A 25,995-nucleotide genomic window follows, 5' to 3' on the forward strand; every position below is an offset into this window, starting at 1 on the left:
CCTGGTACATATCGACAATACAGCAATCCCTTCTTCAAAAAATTGATTTTTATTCACACAAAAAAACATATTTTTTCAGTAAAGGGGCTCTGCATGTGCATTAGTGACTGATTGATGCCCACTGGTTGTTTTTATTTGGTTCATAAGATTTTTGGAGATTAAATTACTAGGAGGTAAATAGAGAGCTGATTCTGTCAGCACGCAAGGTGCAATCAAAAAGTTCTGGGAATAATCCCATAAAGTCATAAAGCGTACCACATTTAATTTTCTCTGGTCATATTGTCGTGATTTAGTGAGCACTTTGACAGTAAAGTTTCACCAGACTGCTATATTTGTTTGAAAAATATATACAATACAAAATATACAATATTAGAAATGCATTTAACCTTTGCAAAAGAGAACAGAATACATGTTTTTGTTTTCTGAGTAATGAACCGCTGCTTGCAGTTAAACAGTTTATGGCAACTCAATAGTGGGTCAGCAGGGTTGTTTGGGTCAGTTTAGCCTTTTGGATTATGGATTAAACTGCAGACTTTAGACAACCTTTAAGTGTTGAGCTGACCAGTCAGCAGCTATGTCACGTTCTTATTACAGTCAGACATTCTGAGAGGCTTCTCTCTTTGGACAAAGACAAGTAACAAGTAGCTATCCAGTTAAATGGATAATTCTTCTGGCCTTTGAGTTAGGGCAAAAGGTTCTGCAATCAAGAGTTAGCTGATCTTGAGGCAACAGTTCAGGCAAAAATCCAATATATACCAGATTTACAGCATCTCCTGTGAAGCTGAAGTAAAATAGAGATGAAAGATCTGCATGATCTTTACTATATCTCTCTGGTGGATAGACCCAGGTTAGTGAGCTTGAAAAGGAGTCATGAGCAAAGGAATAGTAATTCCAGGGTCATGACCTTTTAGAGAGCCCCTCTTCATTCCACACAGAGAAAAGAAAGATCTGAAACTGACTTCTTACCTCAACCTGTGTGAGCTGTGAGCAGTTTCGTATATTGGAATTGCACTCGAGGAAGAAAACTGATGCAGCAGAAGTATTCACAGAAGCATTCATTTTACTATAAAGTTTGATTTTCATAGTACAGCTTATACCTAGGAAAACAGATGCTTGTTTAAAATGATTTTTAAAAATGCAGTCGTCAAGTTTAACAGGACAGGAAAACCAGCAATAACGCTAATGAGTCCAACAACAAAAACATTTCAGGAATTTAACGGTCCAGCTGAACCAATAAGCAGTGGTCTTTAACACAAGAAGTACACAGTGCCATACTGCACTAACTCTGTCCACTGTGGTGTCAAGTCAATGTTGCTGTGTCACACAGAGAAAGATGTGGTGGAGCTTTATTGGTTACTTGGAATATAACTCTGAGTCTCTTATATTACATCTTCTAAATAACCCTCAAACCATAATCATAGACAACAAACTCCAGTGATAAAACTATAAATATCAAGTGTTTATGCAATGCCAGAAGAAGCAACGCTGGTGGTTTAGAGAAATTACTGCCACCATTTACAGCATCCAACAAGTGCTGAGTATGTATAACCTCCAAACACGAATGCAGAAGAGAGCTGTGGAGCAATCATTTGACATTCATCAGTGTTGCATTGATACAGCTCTCTTTAAACTGATGTTACAGAAGTAGCGCTGATTGCCAGCACAACTTCAGTTACAGATCTGTGTCAAAGTACGGCAGGAATACTGAGCCCAGTTCAGCCCTACACATGCCTTTTCTCTGGTGCTCTGACTGTATACAGCCTCCTGCCGTCTCCCAGCCCACACAATAGGCCTCTGTGTGCACGGCCCGCGGAATGCTGCGAGATGGCAGGGCAGTGGGATAGCTACATGGTGAGGATGGGGGTTGGAGGGTGAGGAAGGGTGTGGGTGCTCGGAGGATGAAAACTGGGAGGGGTTGGTTTTGGGGTAGGGGAAGGGGAAGAGATGGTAAGGAAGGCGGAAGGAGGGTGGTGATGGGGGGGCTGATCTTTCAGTACTGTACGGGTGCACTGAGGCTCCTGGGGTCTAGAGGGTGTCTAGGTTTCGGCACAGTGACCATAAGAGAGGGGGTGGATGTAGCCCTGTGTGCAGGCAAAGTGGTGATAGTTAGCACCCACCTGGGGCAGAAGAGAGTATGAACAGGCCCTATTCACAACATATCTTGTCCCTCATTTGGTTGTGAAGAACACATAAGATAGTAGTGGCTGCAAGAAACTCAGCTTTAATGTTTCTGCCATTGTTGAGACTGAAGGATGCCAAATTTCAATGAGGAGGAAAAAATATGCAGCAAAAATTCAGTTGTCCACCAGGGCTATAACGCTCATTACATACCTGATTTTGTCTTGTTGGGGTGGAATGTGTAGCTTTACAAGCTAAGATTTGCTGTGCACTGGCCACTTTGGGTCAATTAAGATCCAACCTGTCAGCCTCAGACTTGACTCAGTTTTTAATAGTTCAAGTTCTTTTTTGTAGCTGACCAGTTGTGTGCTTATGCACCAACTCTTGAATACTGAGATGTTCACATGCCCAATGTGCATTATAATTTACCGGTGCACTTCATAAAGACCTTAATGTATAGCATTTAGGTTTACATATGACTTACAGTTACCACAATAATCTTTATCTTGTTTTTACTTCATCGGAGACTTACAGACAGGGTTTTAGTTTGTGCACACTAAACAAAAGTTTCAACCTTTGTCATGAGTTAGTAGAGAGAATAAGAAATTCAGTCAGAAATTTTAGAGGTATGAGGATTTTCTGTGATTCATGAATGGCCTCAGAGGCTGAAATCTGTAAAAATGTCTATAGAAACAGCAATATGTCCTCACAAATCACTGGAGTCTAACATCTAGGCCCGTGGTATCAAACCTGCAACTCTTTTACCCATCCTTAATGGTTCCCTTTGATATTGACAAAAAACTAGATGAATGAAAATTGCGGGCTTAATTTTGTTGAACCTCAATAGTGGTGGTTAGCATAGAAGGACAGACTTAAATGGCTCATATCAAGTCCCTCCAGCTGTGTATTCCTAATCTAAATAAATAAATAAAAGTCATTAAGAATTGAACATGAACAAACTTGTCTGTTTTTACCACCAGTGCTGCTGGCTTACTCATATGCCAGATCGGCTGCTGGACTTTGGTTGAAATCAAACTTTCCTATCTCTTGTTTACTTTTTACTATATTCAAAGCAAGTAAGCTACTAATAATTTTATTTCATATCAGTATAGACATCCATGTAAGTGATTCATTTGTACAATGAATTAGTGACATATGAAAATATGGACATATGAACCTCTGTATGTTGCTATAGTAATTCAATTAAATTTATATAGGGCCACTTCACAACAACAGTCACCTTAAAGCACTTTGTATTTAAAGGTAAAGGCCCTATGATAATACAGGGTAAACCCCAACAAACAGACGACCCCTGTGAGCGAGCACTTGGTGACTGTAGGAAGGAAAACTCCCTTTCTCCAGGAAGAAAGCTCCAGCAGAACAAAACTTTGGTAGTGGCAGCCATCAGCCACAACTTGAGGGTGAGGAGAGGAAGACAGGACAAAGGTTGACTGTGGAAAAGAGCCAGAGTTTAATAATAACAGTGAGTGAAAATATGTAAGTGAAGAAGAAACGGTCAGTACATCAGGGAGAGTACAGTGTCATAATAAGCTTTGTCAAAAAGTATGCTTATTATTATTAAAAGTTAGAGCTCAAGCTGAACAGTTAAAGTTACAGATTTAAAAGACAGGCTCTGATTTGTTCAAGTCTGACTGAATAATGCTGTAATCAAACATCCTACCAATACTGGACTTTTAATCATCTCTTCTTAATGTGATGCGGCCAATAAGCTTACAAGAGGCTGAATTAAATAAAATCCTCACTTTGCATTACTATTCCAACAGTGTAACTTGATAAGGACACAAACCCCAGAGAAACACAAAAAAGGAATTTCAAATTAAAAGGATTGTCAGTTTTGATTATAGCCACCAGATAAATCTGATCAAGCCTCAGTTAAACGTAAGCTGGCGGTTTTTGTACAGACCAAAGATTGTGATTGATTTTGGCCACCACAGAGAGAAAGAATATTCCAATGAAAGAAAAAAAAACTGTTTCAACTTAGATATCTTTTAATGAGTATTAAAAAACTGATTATCTCTTATTTTTTAAATATAGTGAAACCTTATTAAAATATGCAACATTAAGAAAAAACTGCTCACTACAACATCCCAGGGTGTTACTGCTACCACTTTGGGAATGTTTGGCAATATTATGACAGACAGACGAGCAACAGATATGACAAGACATCCTATGATACTGGATTGGATGGTTAAGATGAGTCTCCAGGAAATGAATGTATTATAATTCAGTGTTATGCCCTCTGTGTGTGTGTGTGTGTGTGTGTGTGTGTGTGTGTTTGTGTGTGTGTCGCAATGTGGGTAAGACTCAATTTAGAGAAGAGATGGAATTCCTTACACCCTGGGTGGCACAGGAATAATGGCCCTTATCCTTTCATTTGAGAGATGCATTAAACGATGCATTAAATCTCTACAAGGTTTCAACAGTTTCTAATAAGGAGCTTTATTTCACAATGTGCTATACCTATTTAATACCTCTTCCTAATGTCATATTATTGCCATGCAGGCGGTGTAGGAGGCTTTGAGTTTAACAGAAACTGGAAATGGATTAAATTAAGGCGTTTTACGTCCTTTGTTTCTAGGGTAATATCCGAACAAGAGTGGTGTGTGGTAGCATGAGTAAAATGTGTTTCGGGGCTTGGAAGGTTTTGAGTGATTCAGGAAAATAAGCATGCCCCAATCCAGTGAAAATGGCAGGGTAATTGGTAATGTGGTGAGGACAGGCTGATAATGAGGATAAGTAATGTTTCCCAGGGCTTTAAATTAGCCTTGAACTAATAGATATCTCCTACCCTGTTAATTACCACACTTTTTTTGTATGAACTACCTCTACACAATTAACTTTGACGAAGCAGCTATAACCAACATCTTTTTCCAGCTCTTTCTATGTTCTTATATAGCAGCCTTTATCCTATATTTGTTGTTTTGATCCAGAGTATCCTAACAATTGCTCCAATCACATTTCACCCTTTTTCCTCCCTAAGGTACTTAAAACTGTCTGTCCAAAGTGGCCTCTATTCCAAGGCTTTAGCCAGACCTCCAGATTACTAAGATGGAATCAAAGCTCCAGAGCCGGCATGTTTCTTTTCCTGTGCGAGGTGGAGGGGGAAAGAGGTTAAGTTTGTGCAGGCTTGGTGAGTGCAGTGAGGGGGGTTTTCTCACACAAGACGGAGGATGAAGGGACAAAGGTGGCATTCATTGGCCCAGGAATGGAAAACATTTTCTGCTGAAAACAGAGAAGGACCATGGGTTAGCATGTACTTCTTTAGAGAACTGATATGGCTGGAAATGCGAAGGAGAAGGCCATTCCTAGCAAGGCCTTGTTTATTTGGCAATAAAGATAATATCTTGCCCCTTTAATCTACATTTAAAGTGTTACTGCACAGTTTGAAAGAGTGAGAAAGACTGTATTTGAATGATTTGATTGCCTTCTTAATAAACAGATAAATATGAATAAATACAAATAGGAAATATCCATATTTTCATGTGATGTTCTGCAATTTAGAAGAATCCTCCACTACGATGGGAAATAGTTTTACTAAGGAGTAAAAGTTTTGGTGATACTCTTCAGTGAACATCTCACATAGCAGCTGAGATCAAAGACAGGAAGCCAAGTCCAAAACTCAAAAAGTAAGGGAAAAAAAGGATCTTTTTAAAGTGTCTTTGAAGCACCAGGAAACATGCTGAGAAACCCTCTGGAGAGGAAAGATCTCACTGTGATGTGTACTCAGTAAAACTACAGAGTTAGAGAGGAGAAGCTGACCTGAGTAGAAGGTCCTGGAGTGAGTACGCCACCTAGCGGACAGGACAGTAAGATTTCAGTGCATCAGTGTGGGAAACTCACCAGGGGGTGTCACTATGTCACAGCAGTAGAAAATACCGTAGCGACAACCTGACTGCAACCTTACAGGAAGTATGTAACAGACAAACACAACACAGTTGGTCATTTACATCAGTCCATATTTACATGTAATGACTAATAGAGGAACCAGTTGTCCTACTGACGCATTTATAGAGAAACATTGCCTATATTCTTCATATAAAATGTGGAAAACACTGTTATTATTGTTGCTGTTGTTAAACACCATCATCATCAACATTCTTAATAGTAATAATAAAAACAAAAATAGCAATTTAATAGGAGAAATATATGTAAGATTTTGCATAAAACAAACAAAAATATGAATTCAATGTGGGACACTGAATATTGGATGTGTTATTCATGCAATAAGAAACAAACCATTTTAGATTGTTTTCTTGAAGTTATATATGCCTGAAAATGAAAACAAAGCTTGTTTATGAGCTCATCCCAGGTTTTAACTCCATTTAATCTTAATTTATAAATATTTTTGGATGGTTACTGGAGGGGAAAAATATAAATCCCTGAAAAGACTGGAGAACATAACTTTCGGCCAAAGTGATTTAACTTTGGCCGAAATTACATCAGTTTCATGTCGGTAGGTGCTGGTTGTTGACCCCACCATGCTGCCGGTGTCACAGCCCCGCCCCGGAGCAACAGCCTCTACTTGATCCCGTCTGTAAGACAGCTGCTGCTATTAAAGCTCTGAGGACCAAGGAGCGCAGGTCACAGATATCTCTGAAGATCAGCTACTGGAGGAAAGAAAAAAAAAAAAAAACTACTTTGAATTATTAAACGCTGAGCCCTACTTATCACAATGCATTGCCTGAAAAGTCTGAGGACAGCTAACCCGGGAATCCTGCAGCTATTTAAAAATGCAGGGATCTCTGCTAGAGTTGGAGCTGACAGCATGGTTTTGTCCAGGACTCAGCAACCTGTTCTTCTCCCCTGCTGGGCAGCAGCATCACCCCACACCCACAGAGCCTATCATCACCAGCAGGGCCCTGATGTGGACCAAGGACACTCCAAGTAGGTCACAGAAGACTGTCACTATTAATTAGCCAAAACATCATTCGGTACTTTTATTTTTCTTTCAGTACTCTACTAGCATTAGCTGCTTAAGTTCCCCTCATTATTCAAGCTTGTAGTAACAGGTGGCCACACTAACTAAAGTTAAATTTGTCAGAAAAGTTTCTTATTTTGTGGTAAATAGTCTTACCTTTTATGTAAAGCTGGGAAGATTCACCAGTGAAGTTTGTAAGATGTAAAACTGCAGCTAGCAGGCAGCTAATATTTGCTAATAGCTGGGGGAAAAAAAAGTTGGTTGGATTTGTTCGGAGGTTAATAAAAAAAACATTAAAAACACATACATGAAAAGCAGACTTTTAAAAAGCAGTTGTAATACTAACAATATGGCAGTGTGCCAGGTCAAGAAACAGTCTAACAGCTGTTTCCCACAAAACTACACTAAATGTTATTTTGAAGCTTTTGTCGGTGTGGTTACATTTGCTAAGTCAACAACCATCATGAGGCTTTAATGCAGGCTAACTGAGACTGGGGTTCCTATTTGACATGACCTGTGTCCTAAATTAAATTATACATCTTTAAACAATAAAAGCTAAACTGAAATGAGCAAACCCAATATGGGGACTAACTAAAAATACATTTAAAAAAAGAAAAGAAATGTAAACAAATGGAAAAATACATATAAAGCTAGGCTACCATAACTCTGTTTGTAAGATGAGGGAGTAATATTGTGTTTAATTAGCAGGCCATCACTCCTTTATTGGCAAAGGAATACTGCCTGGTCCCCTTTTTCCTCTTTATGCTGTTCACATTTTCACAGTTTCTAATTTTTAAATATGTCGATTTGATGCTTTTCACTTACCTTCAGTGATTTACATAAGTAATGTATAGAGAGTAACTAAATATCCCTAATTTGGGCTGCTGGTCAAACAAAACAAGAGTCTCTGTGTCAGATTATATAAATGCTTACTAGTTTATGCCAGAATTTATACAAAAAAGTAATTTGTAGATTAAATAATATGAAAATAAGTATTTGCTTATTACTCCAGTGAGAAATATGCCATAATTGAGGCAGTGAATTCATATTATTGGATATAACATCATTTTTTATTTAATTAAAGTACTTAATTTCCTTCTTTAATCTGCTAATTACCTAAGCACAGACATTTTTTTTTAAATGCAGTGACTAACACTATATAAAAGTGCACATTCTGTAAATCTCAAGTGATGATTATTATGTATATAATTACAGACCAGCAGGAAAGATGCTAAAAATGCTGTAAAAAGAATAATGACACAATTATCAGTTTTAAAATGACAACTGGAAACTGATCCAGTCACCCTTGCTAACTCTCTAACACTTCATGTTAAGCAGGTTAATTGTCTTGCCCTTCTTATAGATGCCCTGTTGTCATTAAAATTGATAAGTTAAATTATATTTTAAAATATCTGTCTCCATATTAATTGTATGCAAACCTCCAAAAACTACACCGTATATTTTATGTAGATTTTTTTTTAAATATACATGTAGTTATGCCTTCTCTAAAACAAAGTCTATGCTAGGATCAAAGTGGATCACTGGAAAAACGCCAGTATTTACACTAGCTTTATGTTGACATAAACTTTGACTCACTGCTCATGTTCTGACATTGAAGCTTGTCCACATTTAAACATCAAAACATATTGCGTGTGTGTTTTTTGTTTTTATAGAAGCAGGTTGATGTCCAGCATGGAGGACCTGCTTTTCTACACCATCACTGATGGCAAAGAGATGATCCCTCTCTCCCAGTTCATCTCTGTACGTCAGCAGCACATTTACACTTCCTCTGTCACGCCGAGCACTGTTTTGGCTTTTCATGGCCCATGTGAACATACACAAACACACTCGACTACACCTTTGACTTTAATCAAATCAACCTTGGCAGTGTCATGATATCCCACAACAGGAATCCAGAGCATCTCCACCTGACTGAGGAGTCCGGTTTAAAAACTGTCTAGGGACTTTCTTATGCAATAGGACTATATATAGTAGCTGTGGCACTAAGGACCAAAGTAATTAGAATCAGAGAGTAATATTAATTTTTCACATTAATTTTTAATTATTATTTTGCCTTTAATTACAACAGGACTTTACAGTTGAGATGTTGTACTGGTAGATTTAATAATATTAGTAGATTAAAGGAATTTAATTTAGGAACCAGCACCTACTATTTCCTTACTTAATCTTAGGAGCATTATGAGGTTACTGTCAGATACATGAGGTCCCACTGAGCTCACACATTCAAAAAGGTCATGCTTCTATGAACAGATATGAACCTTTTCATATCTTAAGTCTCACAAGAGCTCAGGTTACTGAGAAGTAGAACATAGACACTATAAGACATAAACCCAGAGTCTTTTTCCCTTTTCCCCTGTGATGGGACATGTTATACAGACAGCTGGTGACTGCGGTGTCTATGACGACTCAGTCTTTTTAAAACAGAGTGTACATTAAGGAGGAGAGACGTGTGTCAACACAGGTGACAGAACAAATGACTTGGTGTGTTTGTAGAGGTTACTGGAGCAAAGATGGAACGTGAAAGTGGTACTCGGTGTCCCTGCAATGGAAATAACAACTGCAAAACACATTGACCCTAATAGGCTCAGGGTGTCATAAAACACTGGAAACCTAAAGCAGGTGATCAAAAAAGGCAGAGTCAGGACTTTGACTGCAGTCAAATAGTTACATTTGCTTAGAAAGGTTTCTAAGTGAGTAAAGTGACCCAGAGGTATATGCATGGCAGCCATAATTAGAGATGTTTGAAATCTCTAAATACTTTTTTTTTTTTTAAAAAAAGCTACTTTGGTTCTTCCTTTACTTCCTTCTTTAGCAAAGGATACACTGGGCCATCATTTGTGAATGAAAAGGAGATAATCGTATAAAAAAGTGATGATGATGAACATCTTGTAAATATTAGTTATAAGTATGTTTTCCACTGAAATTACCAGATTTTTTTTCTTCTTCTTTTTTTAAATTTTCAACAAGCTGTTAAATGCACAACTGAATGTCATGTTGCTGTTAAAAAACAATCTGCTTCATTTAAAAGCTGTTGCCTTTCGCTAACATATATTTATAAAAACTCTTTAAATTAAGGTTGGGAACTATACTAGACAATCAAAAAGTGTTTAGGGTTTGCTGCGTTTCAGTTTAAATGAGTTCTGTCTGTTGTGCTCACAAACCCAACCCTCAAACAGTCAACTGAAGGGCTCGACTCTAAAATAGACTCAGGAACACTACAACAGTCTAATTTCAGCACTTCCTACAACAGCATGTTTGGAGCCGCGTGCTTGCTTACAGAATCACTTACCAGTCAAAAGGTGTCTCAGTGGTCAGGAGGGTTGTACACATGGTGTCCCCAAAATAGACCCACATGGTACATACAGTGACTGTCACTGTGACTTGCGAGAGGGATTCCAGTGATCTGGTCTATGCCTGTATTTCCTCCTCTCTCCCTTGTGGCAACACCTGAAGCTTTGCAGCTCTTTCACTGTACATGTCCTCAACACATGTTTAATATTCTTACATAAAAAGCTTTTTCAATGTGTGAAAGAGTATGTCAGTAGGTCACTCCCCCCTTTTCTCCCTTGTGTTTCTTATTTCCCTTCTCTGCAGGCTTTAAGAAAAACAGGCTTGTTAACATCTGACCCTCGGCTACGCGATTGTGTCCATCAGATGCGACAATCCACCCATGACTCCATTGGGACAGTCATGATGGATAAGAAGCTTTTCAGAAGGTGAAAAACATTGTCTATGGTGATTTAGTTTGGGAACACAGTTGTTCAACACTTGAAAACTAGTCAGAAGACCTTCAATGAAATATTCAGTTAATTATAATCTTTCAAATAAAGATTGAGTAAATGGGAGGAAAATGATGAAGTTAGGTCAAGTTCTCTCATGGGTGTTTGTTAGTGATCTGTGATCAGTGCTATTTGAGTCCAAGGGCCTGACAGAGATGGGCGTTTTATGGCCGACAGCTGCAGCTAACAAAATTCACGTGCATGCATGCCAGCCAAAGCAGTGGAGTGTGCTGGAAGACAGGGGGTCTCTGGGGCTGTTAGTGAAAGGGCATCATTCTGGTTTGGCTCCAGACTGTGGCAATTACATTAGCAGACCCAACAGATCCGTAAGTGCTATGCAGGCTGCTGACCAGACATATCATTTCATAACAGACTTGTGTAATTCACTCGGTCTCTTCCTTTGGCCTGGAACAGCACAGGGTTAAATAGTCTTTCTGTTAAAATTAAATGGTCATTTCCGATTTTCTGTCCTTGTTTTCTAAAATTTGTGAGGTCATCTGTTCCTGAAGAACACTCAAGAGCATACTATAAATATGCTACTAGAAACAGAGAGAGCTAGCTTTTATTTTTTTAAGGAGATGACCTGTATGAATAATGGAAGTTCTCTCCACTCTCTTTTCCTGGTGTCCCAAACCTCACGCTAGCATCGTCTTGGATTAGTGAGGCCTCTGGGCCCAGATATTTTAGTTCAGAGCTGTGACAGAATGTGCATACCTTTCCTTGAGAGCGTACTGCATTGCTGAGCAGTTAACGCAACACAGCAGTGGAAGTCTATAATAACTACTGGATGAGTTGGTATGGGCAGATTTGTTTACCCTTTTAGCTGAATGTCAGTTGGCCTGAAACGGTTTACTTTGAAGCCTGTGTGTTGAAGATTTCAATTATTGATTGGTGTTTTAGTTATATAAACAATTTTTCAGGCACCACCTTTCTCAATAACTTCAGAATTTTCTGCTTGGATCAAAGAAGCTAAAGAAAATGTCTGGACTCCTATTCTTTGAAGAAAGCCAAAGGTTAATCTTGTAAAGCCAAGTGTATCACATTTTGAGTTTTTGAGACTTTCACATCATCAGTGAGTTTTCCTTTTCTACAATAAAACAAAATTGCAAAAAAAGCCAAATGTAACAAATATAATACTAATTTGATGAATTAAAATATATGCAAATTAATACTTTATTTCATGGTTCAGGTTTTTAAGGGGCTAAGCTTGGACGCTCATATTACAGAAGCGTGTTTTGACTAATTCTCAAAAACAGTTATGTAGTAATACAATTAGAGCTGCATATAACTCAGAGTAAACTACTTAACATAACTTAGCTTATCACAAAGGTGCAAACAGCCATTCTGTTTATACAGTACTGTGCAAAAGTCTTGAGTCAGTCCAATCGTTAACCTTTTTCAGAGGAATTGTTTCTTTGTCATTTGACTTATGAATCATGCAAGGCTCAAGGAATGAACTACTGTTGAGTCTACACATAACAACCCATAATAAATAAAGATTTTACTGTTACTAGCAGCAAAAGCGAATCGTTTCTTCGTATTTCTTTAGATCAATCCTTGAACAATAATAATAATATAATCTAATGATAACAGTTTGATTGGCCTAAGATAGTGTTTTTGCACCAACAAGGTGATTCCCAAAGATTTTTAGTAGAAAATGTAAGCATGTACAGTGCATAGTGTGCTTTTAAAAAAATTAAGTGAACTGGAAATATGGAGTACAAAAGAAGAAGTAGCAGGCATGGAAAAACTATCTGCAAAAGATGAACAGTATCTGAAATTCATGTCCTTAAGAAATAGGAGAGAAATCCAACAAAGACCTGATACGGGACATGATGGATGGATCTGGACCTTCAGTTGATCCATCTGCTGTTCACTGAAGCTGCTGTGAAGAAAACATTCTTAAGAATGGGAAATGTGGAGAAAGGTGCATTTTTAGTTCAAATCACTGTCAGTATTTTATGGGAAGGTCATTAGAAAACTACAAAAGTGAATGGTGCGTTTCAAAACGCATCAGAGTCTCTGTCATGGCTGAAAACACCACTGGCTGAAATGAGATTGCATTTCAGCCAGTGGTGTTGGGGATCTTGAAAACTGATCTAATTATGAACTCAGAAAAGTCACATTGTGATGCAATACTATCTACAAAGCATCTCACTGGGAACAACTTCATAACAACATTCCCCAAAACACCGTCAGTGCAGTAAAAGCATACCTGGATATAAAACACAATAAAACGCTATTAGTCACAGGTTGGCCCGACAAATGTTGAACAGACCTCAACGTCAGTGAAGCAGTGTGGGATCGTCTTGACAGAACAGAACAAAAGGCAGCCAAAATTCAAATAAGAGCTTTGAGTGTCCTTCAAGAATACTGGACAACTATTTCTGAAGACTACTTAAAGAAATTAAAGCAAAAGCTTGCCTCAGAGACTTCAGGCTATGTTAAAGAATACACCGATAGCTACTTTATTGATCCTTACAAGGCAAATTGTTTTCTTAGAGTAACAGGATAAAGAATGAAAAATGGTGCAGTCTACAATTTGCCTTGCTGACATTGAAAAGCAGGTGATTTCTTCCAGACCACAAAGTTCCTCACCAGCTTCCTGCACTCAACTACTGCTTAGTACCCCCAACCACTGCACTGTCAATCTGAGATGTACAAAGCAAACAGGAATGGAGATAGCACCATCCCCAGCTTCTCATTTAGCAGAAATGGTTGGATGGTATTAAAGGCACTGAAAAAAATTAAAAAACATGAGTTTCACAATGCCACCAGTACCATCCAGGTGAGGGTGAGCACACTGCAGCAGGTAGATTAGAGCATTACCCACACCAGCAAGAGAGTGTTAAGCAAACTAAGAAAACGGTCAAAAGTATGTTTCACCTGCAAGCTAAGAACCAGTCTCTCCAGCACCTTCATGACATGTGATGTCAAGGCAACTGGCATGAAATTATTAAGGACAGGCAAAGGCCTTAATGAGAATTGCAGAAACTCTGTTTTTGCTTTACATGATGTACCTTGATTTGTTTGCAAGTTTCAGTAAAATCCTGCACATATTTTTCTGTTTTTTCTTCTTTCTTTTTTTCTTTTTTTCAAGCAAAATGCCAAGACATGAGTGAAAGCTCAATACTTTTGCACAGTATTGTATGACTCCATTAGAGGACCTGCTAGCTGTACAGTTCTTTGTTTGATTAATCATCCTGAGAGTCACTCTGAGACAATATCCTAGACCAAGACCACAGTCATCAAAAACCTCACAAAGCTCCACCTCTCCACCAAATTCCATTAAATTTAACTTAGTACTTTAATCACGTAGCTCTGTCTCGACTCTTGGCTTAGCGAAGTACCCAAGAGGCACTGTAATTGTTAATTGTTTATGATTGGTGTTTGCTGTTCAGCTTTTTCTATTGTCTTATGTGTGAAGCTGAGGTGTGGTTGCTTGGCTATCTCACATCACAAAGAATACGTCTGATATTAATAATCCAAGTAAGCGGGTAAGTAAGCCAATATTTCCCACAATTTCTGCTGTAACTTAACACAGCAGAGGTAAAGGGATTTTATTTGTTTACAAAAACATCTCAGTCTCCATTACACTTTATTACACGGGATAAAAGTCCAGTTTTATTACACAGGTGTGAATAATAAAATGTATTAAATCCATTTGTCTGGTTGAGTTGTGGGAATTGTACATGCTGCATTTCTGTCACATTGACACGGCTCCCTGGCACAGAACCATCTTTGCATTAATATATATAATGTCTTTTAAACTATAAAAGGTCATGAGGTCTGCCATGAAAACACTGATCGGTACCTGGATTTACTCACTGAACGGCTTTTATTTGGCTCCTCCTATTGAAGGGTGGTTTTATGGGCAGTGTTATTGCTACAAAGTAGCTTCAGTGACAGTTAGGAATATAAAAATGTACTAATTAAAGCATGCCTTTTAAGGGTTTCTTGACCTCATTGTAATTGTGTCCTTTCGTAGGTGTGTGGGCAACAACATCATATTGCTGACTAAGGCTTTCAGAAAAAAATTTATCATCCCAGACTTTGAAAAGTTTGTCCTCCAAATTGATACGTTGTACGACACTGCGCATCGGCAGGAGGGAGGACAGGTAAGTGCCAGACCAACACGCGTATTGATTTTAGCGTGTGCGTCATCATTTTTTAGCTCACTCACATGTTTCATGTCTTTATGCAGGTGGCTGACTACATTCCACAGCTGGCTAAGTTCAGCCCTGACCTGTGGGGTGTATCTCTGTGCACGATCGACGGACAGAGGTACAGTATCAGTTCCACTTTTTCTACGTCTTTCCATTCTCTAAACCTCCACCGTGTGTACTGCCTCACTAACACGCCTCCATTTTTATTTTATTTTTTATTTTATTTTATTTTTTCTCCATTACATCCTCATGTCATGCAGACACTCTGTGGGTGACACCAAGGTTCCCTTCTGTCTGCAGTCATGTGTGAAGCCTCTGGAGTACGCCATCGCTGTGCACGAGTTTGGCAGTGAGCACGTTCACCAGTTTGTGGGCAAAGAGCCAAGTGGTCTCAAGTTCAACAAACTGTCACTAAATGAGGAAGGCAAGTGATTTGCGTAAAGAACCCCATTTAGGCTCTCTGCGGTAATAACATATGAGTCAGAGTTTACAAAAACATATGTCCCTCCATTTTTTCAAATGTCCAGACACTGCTGCACATATTCTGTCCAACCCAGCGATCAGCACGTGCATGGTCTCTGTGAGGACATTATGTGGATGGGAACATTACTGCGCAATTTCAGAATTGAAAACAAACAGTTATGTGTGTATTTAGCTGCAGTTAGAGGGTTTGATGGTTATTCCCACCTATATCCAGTTAAGAACCACAGTTAACCTAATGTCCCAACAGAGTACCCAGAGACAACCCACACAGGCTGTGGATTTTTATTATTTTATTTTGCTTATTTTTTTTTTCCATCACATTAAAGGAATGCCAAAAACATCCTGGAAATATTCTCTGAATGCAGAGAATATTTGCATTTTTAATGTTTCCATGTAATATTATAAATGAACATTTTCAAAGCATTATATTTATTATATATATTGCAGTCAGAAATGCATGTCTTTGTTAAACTTCTAACCTAGAAATATTCCTTGAACATCCAATCGGAAACATCATTAGAGCTTGTAGGTATAACATTTACAAATGTTGTATGAAATTTTCCTGCCAGCTGGGTTACAATTAAAGTACCTGCTCATCTCTAAAGCAAATTGGATTTTACTACATGTCTTCAGTTCATTAGCCGTTGCTGCATCCTAAGCCCCCAAGATGAAATTTATTCTCCAGTCTCAGCAGTCTCAGTTTATTATTCTTGTGGTTAGGGGCAAATCAGTGATAACATGCTCTCATTTCTTGTGCAGATAAACCACACAACCCCATGGTGAATGCTGGAGCTATTGTCATCAGTTCTTTAATTAAGGTAAAATCTAAGCCCTGAATACATTGATGTGATAATAGATGCTTACTGAATGCACATGTCTCTGTTTAAGAATATGCACATAAAATAACCTTACCTAGTTGTCGGTCATTAAATGAGGTTGTTGGGGCAAAACAGAGGAGTCTCTCAGGAGGCAGCTGGTCATGACCAAAAATAGGCTTTCCATTTTTAAACCCAGTCCTTATTAAATGTTTTCCCTTGAATTAATACAGTGCAGCATAGTGTTCTGTAGCCTCTCCAGAGATTCACAGTTCAAAGGGGTAATCACTTGTTTAAAACTCTGTACAAAGCAGGAGTGAAATAGGTTTCGCAAAATATGTTTTCTATAATGTGTGGTTTCGATTTGGTTTTAGCTGCCGGCTCAACACGAGCTGGAAGTTGCCAAAAGAATAACGCTCTTTCAAAAAATATACAAACTCTCTTGTTATTCCTGTAGCCAGTGCATGAGTAGGGACGAGCCCTGTATGGTTTGCAATCTTATGAAATTTGCAGTCATTATGAAACCTGATTTTGCCACAGTTTGCAATCTGTGTGTGGGCTAAGCAAGCAAATCTCTTTACTGGTACTTTGCATTGTAGAATATTCAATATAAAGACAATTGTGAGCTAAATGTTGCGAGCTAGTTTAGAGAATTGCTTTTTTCATGGGTATGAAGGGCTAAAGGAATACACAGCTGAAAGCCACAGCTGCTTTCTTAAAGGTCAAACTATTGGTGATGTAATGTTATTTACAATGCAAAGTTCTAGAAAGCAACACTTTTATACCAACTAGGTTGAAATTTACTGAACAAACTCCCTCCTGATGGATAACGTCAGCAACAGCCATGACATACTTATCTATTGGCTGGAGATTATATCCCCCCCATAGTGACTGGACTTAGGTCGTTACCACCTGACTGACATCGCCTCACACTTATCTGTGATCTTTGCCTTTACTCCAAAACATACAGTCATATATGGTAATGGAGGCTTTGCTTGTGTTGGTTTTTGAAGTCTCACAGCTGACTCTTATCATATGTGGGCCAAGTGCAGCTGCAAGTGAGGGGAATCGGTCTGGGGCTGACAACAGGGCGTGTGCATGCTTGTGGCCAATTACAGCCCCCAGAACTGAAGGTGTGTTAGCCAGCCTCACAGCTCCATGTGTTTAGAGGGGGCAATACTTGTGTCAACATAGTTTATTCAGTGTATTTGCATATAGTTTATATTTACACTGAGGAGATTATATACTTAAAAAGCATTTATTTTGGACACAAAAAAGGAAATTAAAGGCTAAAAGTGCAAAGTATATAAAAGATGCAATATTTGTGCACATTCGGGAGTGCATAAATATTGCAAAGGTTTACATATCAAAGTTTAACATATCAAACATTTGTATGTTTTGGTCAAAAAGTAGTTTTCATTTTAGGTAGCACACCAGAGATAAATTCCCTTGAAAGACATAAAGCCTACTCTTTTAGTGGTCATGAGGTTTACCCCTCAGGTCTTTCCTTGAACTCAGTGATGTCTGCTATCATCCTTAACCTTTCTAGGTAAAGCTATTAAATATGAATGTAGCGCCATCCCCTTTTGGTACCTCTACAACACGGTAATGATCATCTGCTGGTCCATGAAATTCAAGCACAACCATAAGCAGCCCTCACGCCACAGCAAGCACATTGCCACGTGGGTTGGCACGCTCAAACACACCATGTGCACGTCAGATATTGACACACACCCAAGATCAAAAGTATGCTTCAGTGTCAAAGCACTCAAACACTGCCATCTGTAGGGACTTACTGACTCTATTGAGCTGGCAACAGAAAGTTATTTTTCCCTCTTCTCTCCTTACAGCCTCATTCAAATAAGGCTGAGAGGTTTGACTATGTAAGTAAATGTTATTTTTTATTTCTAGTCCCTTTTTGGTATTTGTTCTTCCTGCTCAATGGGCTCTAAAAATGATGTTACTGCAGGTGATGGAGTTCTTGAAAAGCATGGCTGGTACAGAGTATGTGGGCTTCAGCAATGCAACGTGAGTGGCCTGCTGCAAGAAATGTAAAAACTATTGTCATTTCGTGCCCTGAATGATGTTTTTTATATCGCTGTGTACCTGCAGTTTCCAGTCAGAGAGGGAGACTGGTGACAGGAATTTTGCCATTGGGTATTACCTCAAAGAGAAAAAGGTGCGTTTATTATTTTTGGTGTTTTGCATACAATATTAATTACTTCTGGGGTTATTGAATTGAGGTTTTAAATTTAATTGAATGTATATGCTGACTCTAATCTTATTCCTTGCAGTGCTTTCCTGAAAATGCAGATATGATTGCAGCTCTTGACTTTTACTTTCAGGTGAGATTGTCCTTTAAAGTGGTTGTAATCAATATTTTAGGATGTGTATGCTAGCAGAGCGGCTCCCTGTCCTTGGTCCAACAGTTTGATCCAGATTAAACACAACTGGATGACAGCACCAGTCATGATGTCCACATAATGAATCTTTGTCTTTTTACCCCTTGTTCAAGTTTCCAGTTGTCCAATAATCTATGAAACTTTGCAGGTATTTAAATAAGTATCACTCCCACGAACCTCAGCTTTAATATTAATGTTCAGCTAATTAAGCAGTGTAATTAGAAACCTCTAGACTATCATAGGTCAATAATTTGCTGGACAGTGAAACTTCTTTTTCTAGGGCAAATCTACACTCTGCTACAGTTAACTGCCTCTGTTCATCACATCACAGTGAATTTTAAATCAAACAATCAATATGTGATTGAAGTACATACTTCCAGCTTTACTTATAGGGGTTTTACAACAATTTTTCGTTAACGGTTAAGGTACTACAGACATTTTTATCAAAGCATGCTCTGTAGCATTGAGATGATTGACTTGGCTACTGAAGATTATCCCATTTCTTTACGTTAAGAAACGTTTTGCTTGATTTTGTAGTATTTTTGGGGGGTCATTATCGATTTGCTCTATGTAGTGCTGTCCTGCAGTTTTGCAGCATTTGGCTGAATCAGAGCGTAGCCCTCTACACTTTTGCAGAATTGTGCAGGCTTGAGTGTTTGTTTTTTTTGTGGCAAAGTTTAGCCTTCCTGTTCTTGGGGTGTCTCTTGGTTATAGACCTTGATTATGATAGTATGATACTCCTACCTCCTGGAAAATGTTCTTCACTTGGTTAGATGTTGTTAAGCTGCTTTTCTATAATTCAGTTAGTTGTCAATATCATGCTTCGCCTCTCCGAAACATGAAATGGGCATGCATGCAGAAGTTGCAGTACCAGCAGGGGGATATAATATATTTAAACCCAAGAAGTCTGTAGTGAACAAAAAAACCTATAAAGTACATTTCAGGGTCCTTAATTGTCAGAATCCATTAAGCTGGTTCCTTCTTTCTTCCTTCCTTCTGTCAGATTTCTTTTATTTGGCCACTCCTAAAGTTTTTGCCATCTCTGTGAGAGGTTAATTTTGTTTTTTCAACCAAATGATGGCATGTCTGCAGCTCTCATATTTAAAATAACAGTAAAAAGCCATGAAATACCCATTCAACACTTTGACTCAACTTTTCATTTGTCCTGAAGTAACAGGGAAACATACCTCACCCGGCCCTGAAACTTGTCAGTGAGTTGTTCAGTTGCTTTTAAGCTATTGAAAATCAGAGCCCGTGTATTAAAAAAAAATGTATTTACTAAAGAGTTATTGCAAAATTCTTGTAAAAATCGTTAAATTAAAGCTGAAGTTTGGTTTAAAATCCGCTGTGGTAGTACACAGAGGCAAAACTACAGAAATTGTGTTTTTGACCAACAAATGATGGATCTAACTATACCTCCGAAGCATCAGCAAAACATTAGCATTTAGCTAAAAAATAAAATAAAACAACCTCATCTCTTACCGTCGGTAGATTGGTTATAATAAGATCAAATTTTCATGTGCACCATGAAAAGTCAATCATGGCGACCAGAATTAACACCTTAAATTTACATGATTTAGCTAACTGAGCTTTTTCTGTTATAGTTTACTGTCTCATCTCTTACCAGTCTTTACACACAAATCTTTTCTGCACCAAGAAACTGACATAGTTGGCGACCAGCTGATCAAGAAAGTGAAGGGTTAAACACTAAAACTACTATAGAGAAAAATATTTCCCTCACAAGTTTCCACATGGCCAAAAGAATCTGTAATGTAAGAATAATACAGTAAGAACAATATAGTCTGTGAATATTTAATCTATTTTTTTCTTAACTCCAGCTGTGCTCCATAGAGGTAACCTGCGAGTCAGGAAGCGTCATGGCTGCCACGCTGGCAAATGGGGGTATTTGTCCAATCACAGGCGACCGCGTGCTGAGTGCTGAGGCAGTCCGCAACACCCTAAGTCTCATGCATTCGTGCGGCATGTATGACTTTTCTGGACAGTTTGCCTTCCATGTGAGTCACTGTACTGGAGGAAGAAAATAGATTTTTTTGAAATCATAGAGCACTAATTATGAGATGTTTGCATCGAGATTTCAGATGTTTTGTTGGTTCTCCTTGTCTAGGTGGGCTTGCCGGCTAAATCTGGCGTTTCAGGTGCTGTACTGCTGGTGGTCCCCAATGTCATGGGTATGATGTGTTGGTCCCCACCATTAGATCGTCTTGGAAACAGTGTTCGTGGCATTCACTTCTGTCAGGTATGCTTCTTAAACATAATGACATGTTTTTTTAAGTCTTAAATATTTACATTTTTGTAATAGAAGCTAAATGTTCATGTCTTGTTTGTGTTTTTATGATAAAAAGTTAAAGATCAAATATACCACGTTATGTATGTCATATTAATTAATGTCTTTTATTTGTTGATTCATCAGGATCTCGTGTCTTACTTTAACTTCCACAATTACGACAACCTGAGGCATTTCACCAAGAAACACGACCCAAGAAGACGATCAGATGACGATGATGATCCAGTGAGTTTAGTGCAACAAGTGTAGCCAGTGCTTTCTTTTCAGGTGACTGACTAAGGGCGTTTTCACACCGATAGTTTGCTTACTCTGGTCTGAGTCAGAGGACGAGTTTGTAAACTTTCCCATTTGGTTACTTCACAAAACTCACAGCAAACAAGCCAAATATGGACTTTCAGTCCTCTTATATTAGCCTAATGTATCTGTGGAAGGCGCAACAAAAGTAAATACAGGAAAGAGCTGACAAAAGTGGTTATCTGACCAAATATAAATAAAGCATCACACATCATCACACATTTGGAAGCAGTCAGTCGCCTCCTTCTTTGTTGTTTTGGTCTGCACTGTGTTCACATCTGCACAAACAAACCGCACCGAAGAGAGAGAGAGAACCAGAGTTCAATGCAAGCAGTCTAAACAGCACAGGGGTGAAAACACCCTGAATGACTAACAACATACTGGAGCGCTGTTATGCTCCTTATCAAGGTTCATATTTGTAACCTTGGTCTCAAATAGAGTCCAAGGTTACAAGGATAAGGATAAATAGTCCTTATTTATCCACTCCCTTAAACAAACAGATTTATCTCCCTTACCCATCTCTTTAAACAAGCTTTCTTCTGATTGGCTGCTCTCAAAAACAGAAGGTTTGAACAGCAGGATCTGATTGTTTAAAGGTGTTTAGAATGTACTCTGTTAAAGCTGTGGGGTTTCTAACCACAACTCACTGCATGAAATACTCATTTGTGTAAACACTTTATACCACACATAAGATGTGGTATTTGCATAATCACACTCTTTCTGTATCGCTTCGCATCACCTACAAATTTTATTGCCGTTGGATATTTTCTAATGCAGCCTGTTCCGATGTCTTTACCTCATGTCTTTGGCAGCGCTAGGAGGTGACATGGAGCATGATGTGTAGTGATGTTAGCTGACAGAAAATTTGCATGCCTGCAAAATCTGCAAATTTTAATCAACATTTACTATTGTTGTTTATTTATTCATTCATTTATTTTACAATGGACCGGTTTAAGTATTTAGCTGCCTGAGTTTTTTATTCCCAAATTCTGCAGTTTTTCTCCTTTCTCTATTATTGTTGCGACCTTGTACTCCTTTGAGTTGCATGATCTTGACTGTGACTGACTGACTGTAACTGTTTGTAACCATCTGCGTTTGATATGGCATAATTAAGGACTCCCTTTCTTTGAGCCTAAAGGAGACAAAATGCGTCTGAAACTAAGATTTTAAAGCAATCTGAAGGCTGAGCTTTAATATTATACAGATTGCCTTAATATGTAATACTTTGGCCATGATGTTTAGTGTGAGCATCCAAAACAAAGCAGATACAACCACTCTCACAGTGTTTGTTGTTTGATCCATTAGAACAAGTCAGTGGTAAACCTGATGTTCGCAGCATACAATGGTGACGTCTCTGCTCTAAGAAGGTAAGTAAAACCTGGTTATAATCGTTTTTTTCGTTTTTACCAGAAACGCATAAAACTGTTGTATGATGCATTCTTACATGAGCAGATTTTTAGGGCGTCAACGCAGATACTCAACTCTGCTGCTCAACCCACAAATGCATTTTCCTTATAAATGTGGTAAATGGCCTGTATTTATATAGCGCTTTTCTGGTCCCTAAGGACCCCAAAGCGCTTTACATATCCAGTCATTCACCCATTCACACACTGGTGATGGTAAGCTACGTTGCAGCCACAGCCACCCTGGGGCGCACTGACAGAGGCGTGGCTGCCGGACACTAGCGCCACCGGGCCCTCTGACCACCACCAGTAGGCAACAGGTGAAGTGTCTTGCCCAAGGACACAACGACCAAGACTGTCCGAGCCGGGGCTCGAACCGGTAACCTTCCGATTACAAGGCGAACTCCCAACTCTTGAGCCACGATCGGGGCGATTGTGGCTCAAGAGTTGGCGCCACTCAATGTGGCGCCATTTAAGAGTAAACAACGGTATCACATTGTTACAACAAAGAAATAATCACTTTTTGTGCCAAGTTTGCTTGTTGTCATACTAAATAAATACATTTTAACATACTGTATGTTAACAGTCTTAATGTCCAGCTAGCTTTCTCTGCTGGCTTTAACAGACCTTTATGAGGCGGTATCAGTCTTCTTACCTAATTCTCCATAAAGAAAGCAAAAAAACATTAAAGAGCATGTTAGCTGCCATATACATGTGATTTCATCATGAAACTGTTTCTCACGTACCATGGTTTCTGACAGTTGTCCTTCACTGGAGTTACAATAACCTTTTCGTGTGTGTCTTATCTTCCATCCCATGTCCTCGTTATCCCCCCAGGTTTGCCCTTTCGGCTGTGAACATGGAGCAGAGGGACTACGACTCTCGCACAGTGCTCCACATCGCTGCTGCCGAAGGTGACACTTTTCATTATTATTTCATTCATTGTTGGAAAATCCTGGCTTCAACATTCAAACAAGTCTAAATTGAGTACAGCATGTTTGGTCTTCTGTTCTTTGGGCTCTGAGGTTGGGCTTGCTGCATTTTTTTGTTTTCTCTCTTTTCAGGTCAAGTGGAAGCTGTAATCTTTCTAACCGAGATATGTAAAGTGAATCCTCACATGAAGGACAGGTAGGAATTTAAATTGTCATCTCCTTCATTTGAAAGTGATAACACTAACTTTGAAAAAACATTCATGTCCATTTCGCGCTCTGTTACCTGTTAGATGGGGGAATACACCTCTAGATGACGCCATGCAGTTTGGCCATGAAGTTGTTGTTTCGCTCCTGCAAGAGTACCAGCGTGTGTACGATGACATCGACTCACTGAGCAACACAGATGAGCAGAAAGCCGCATTTGATACGCTGAAGAGCATTGTTTAGATCTACTAGGGATCATGAGAGCTTGCAATGGAAATTAGTCTTTTTTTTATTATGTAGCTGAGAGGAATGAAAGAGAAGTGAGACTGAGAGCAGTGATGAATGAATTAGTTCAACTTAAATGTGGTAGAAATGTTACGTGAGCATCGTCTCATAGACTGTGAAAAGCTGTATCTCTTTGCAGACAGAAGGTTTGTATCAGAAAAGCACTATACAAACAAGCAATGTCACGCTTGTGTGGAGAAAAATTACATTGATTTATATTGTGATTTGGACTGCGTTGAAACTTTAATGCTTTTTTTATGCTCAGCTTCCGATAGATAAATGAGATGTAAATATCTAAAGTGCTTATTTATTTTTAACACGGTGAGATGTTGTATCATCTGCCTTATTAGTGAGTAATTTAATCATAATAATAGGTTTATGCTTCCACTGAAATGACTGTAAATATGCCTAAAGCTGCTTTAATAATTATTCTACCTTGACAGGATACGATTCATAGTCATGGCAAAAAGAAGGGACAGCCTCTTTAAATTATAAGGTTTTAATATCTTGTAGATAATTTCCGGAGTAGGACCACACCCACACCTCTATACACACCCCTTCTAGTTCTGTCTTTATATGACCCCCACCCCTACACTACAAGCTGTGTGTTCTTGATTTTGTCCCCCAGCCTTCCTCTCTTTTTCAGTTCATTCCCTCCTCATTTTTACATGGGGATCTGCCCTGCTGCCAGTCCCATCTGAGGCCTTCCCCAAACCACAGTCTCAATTCATGCTCACACCATCTGCCATTATCTACTAGAAATGCTGTAAAACCTAAATGCGATGTGGTTCCAGCTAGTGAAAGGACATTATATAAAAAAAAAAAAAATTTAAAATCCAAAAGCTGTGTGTGGAAAAACTAAGTAGAGCCTCTCTGCATCCATAGGAATTAAGGGGGTAAATAGCAGCCAAGTGCTGCTAATCAAGTGCACTTAATTAACTGATGATCAGCAAGTTTGACCACCTCTGTAAAAGCAGATGTTTAGACAGTTTGCAGGTCTGAAGCATTCAGGTGTGTTAACACAGTGCCAAGACTCTACAAGCCTCAGTTGGACAGTACAATTAGAAAATGACAGAAAATGTCTTGGAAAGGTTTCTAGGAGAAAGCCTCTTCTCCCTAAAAAGACCTTATCAGCACAACTTCAGTTTGCAAAATTTAATCTGAACAAACCACAAATGTCCTTTGGGCACAAGAGCAAAATGGAGATGTTCAGTCAAAATGCAAAGAGCTGTATTTGGCAAAAAAACAAACACAGCATACCAACACAAACCTCATACTAGCTTTTAAGCTGGATAATGTAGGGGTGATGATTTGTGTTAGTTTTGTAGTCAGAGCATCTGGGCATCCTGCAGTCATTGAGTCGACCATAAACTCCTCTGTATACCAAAGTGTTCCGAGTCAAGTGTAGGGCCATCAGTCTGACGGCTAAATGGCAACAGAAATGAAGATGTTACAATGATCCAAAGTCCACAACTTAACACTGGTGTTCCAGCAGTTTCCAGTTCATGGCAGACTTGAATCTTGGTGGTTCCTGCATTCTTCCTGATCATCCTAACTAATTTCCCTTTATTTAAATGTGACAGTTTGGTTCTTCTTCCTGACACATCCAAATAACCTGTACTTGTGTACAGTTTGAACTTATGATCTTAGAATCTGCAGTTGTTTAGAAATGGCTCCAAGATACCTTCCCAATTTAGTAAATCTGTATTTCTCCTTCTTACATCTTCACTGGGCTCTTTGGACTTTGCCATTGTTCTGAGTATTGGTCAGTTCAATGAGTACTGTCAAATAGACTGTATATAAATGACCAACCATGATCACTAAGGAGAAGTTAATAGGCCTTATCAAG

General features: G+C 38.8%; 1 protein-coding gene and 1 long non-coding RNA gene across 2 annotated transcripts; one reads left to right on the forward strand and one right to left on the reverse strand.

Annotated features, from left to right (window-relative positions):
- Positions 1-3,579: 3,579 nt before the first annotated feature.
- LOC112843350 (uncharacterized) lies at positions 3,580-6,744 on the reverse strand. The gene is made up of 3 exons (XR_003215654.1): positions 6,617-6,744; positions 5,899-5,930; positions 3,580-5,361 (listed from the first exon to the last, which is right to left on the reverse strand). It is a non-coding gene; the product is annotated as an uncharacterized LOC112843350 (long non-coding RNA).
- On the forward strand, positions 6,664-25,950 carry LOC100704850 (glutaminase kidney isoform, mitochondrial). The gene is made up of 18 exons (XM_003438803.5): positions 6,664-7,023; positions 8,731-8,818; positions 10,673-10,794; positions 14,846-14,975; positions 15,062-15,141; positions 15,284-15,447; positions 16,266-16,324; positions 18,172-18,204; positions 18,291-18,349; positions 18,434-18,500; positions 18,616-18,666; positions 20,562-20,738; positions 20,849-20,980; positions 21,155-21,253; positions 22,628-22,689; positions 23,563-23,639; positions 23,790-23,853; positions 23,948-25,950. Exons 1-18 carry the CDS (start codon positions 6,812-6,814, stop codon positions 24,102-24,104), a joined length of 1,833 nt encoding a protein of 610 aa, XP_003438851.1. The 5' UTR covers positions 6,664-6,811; the 3' UTR covers positions 24,105-25,950.
- Positions 25,951-25,995: the final 45 nt, after the last annotated feature.

Source organism: Oreochromis niloticus, linkage group LG20 (assembly GCF_001858045.2).
Source record: "Oreochromis niloticus isolate F11D_XX linkage group LG20, O_niloticus_UMD_NMBU, whole genome shotgun sequence".
Classification (NCBI taxonomy): domain Eukaryota; kingdom Metazoa; phylum Chordata; class Actinopteri; order Cichliformes; family Cichlidae; genus Oreochromis; species Oreochromis niloticus.

Bases quoted from the DNA above. Each gene is read 5' to 3' on its own strand.
- LOC100704850 (XM_003438803.5), top strand. From the start codon at position 6,812: ATGCATTGCCTGAAAAGTCTGAGGACAGCTAACCCGGGAATCCTGCAG. The intron at 14,976-15,061 runs GTAAGTGCCAGA...GTCTTTATGCAG, and splicing joins ATCGGCAGGAGGGAGGACAG to GTGGCTGACTACATTCCACA. The intron at 20,739-20,848 runs GTGAGTCACTGT...CTCCTTGTCTAG, and splicing joins CTGGACAGTTTGCCTTCCAT to GTGGGCTTGCCGGCTAAATC.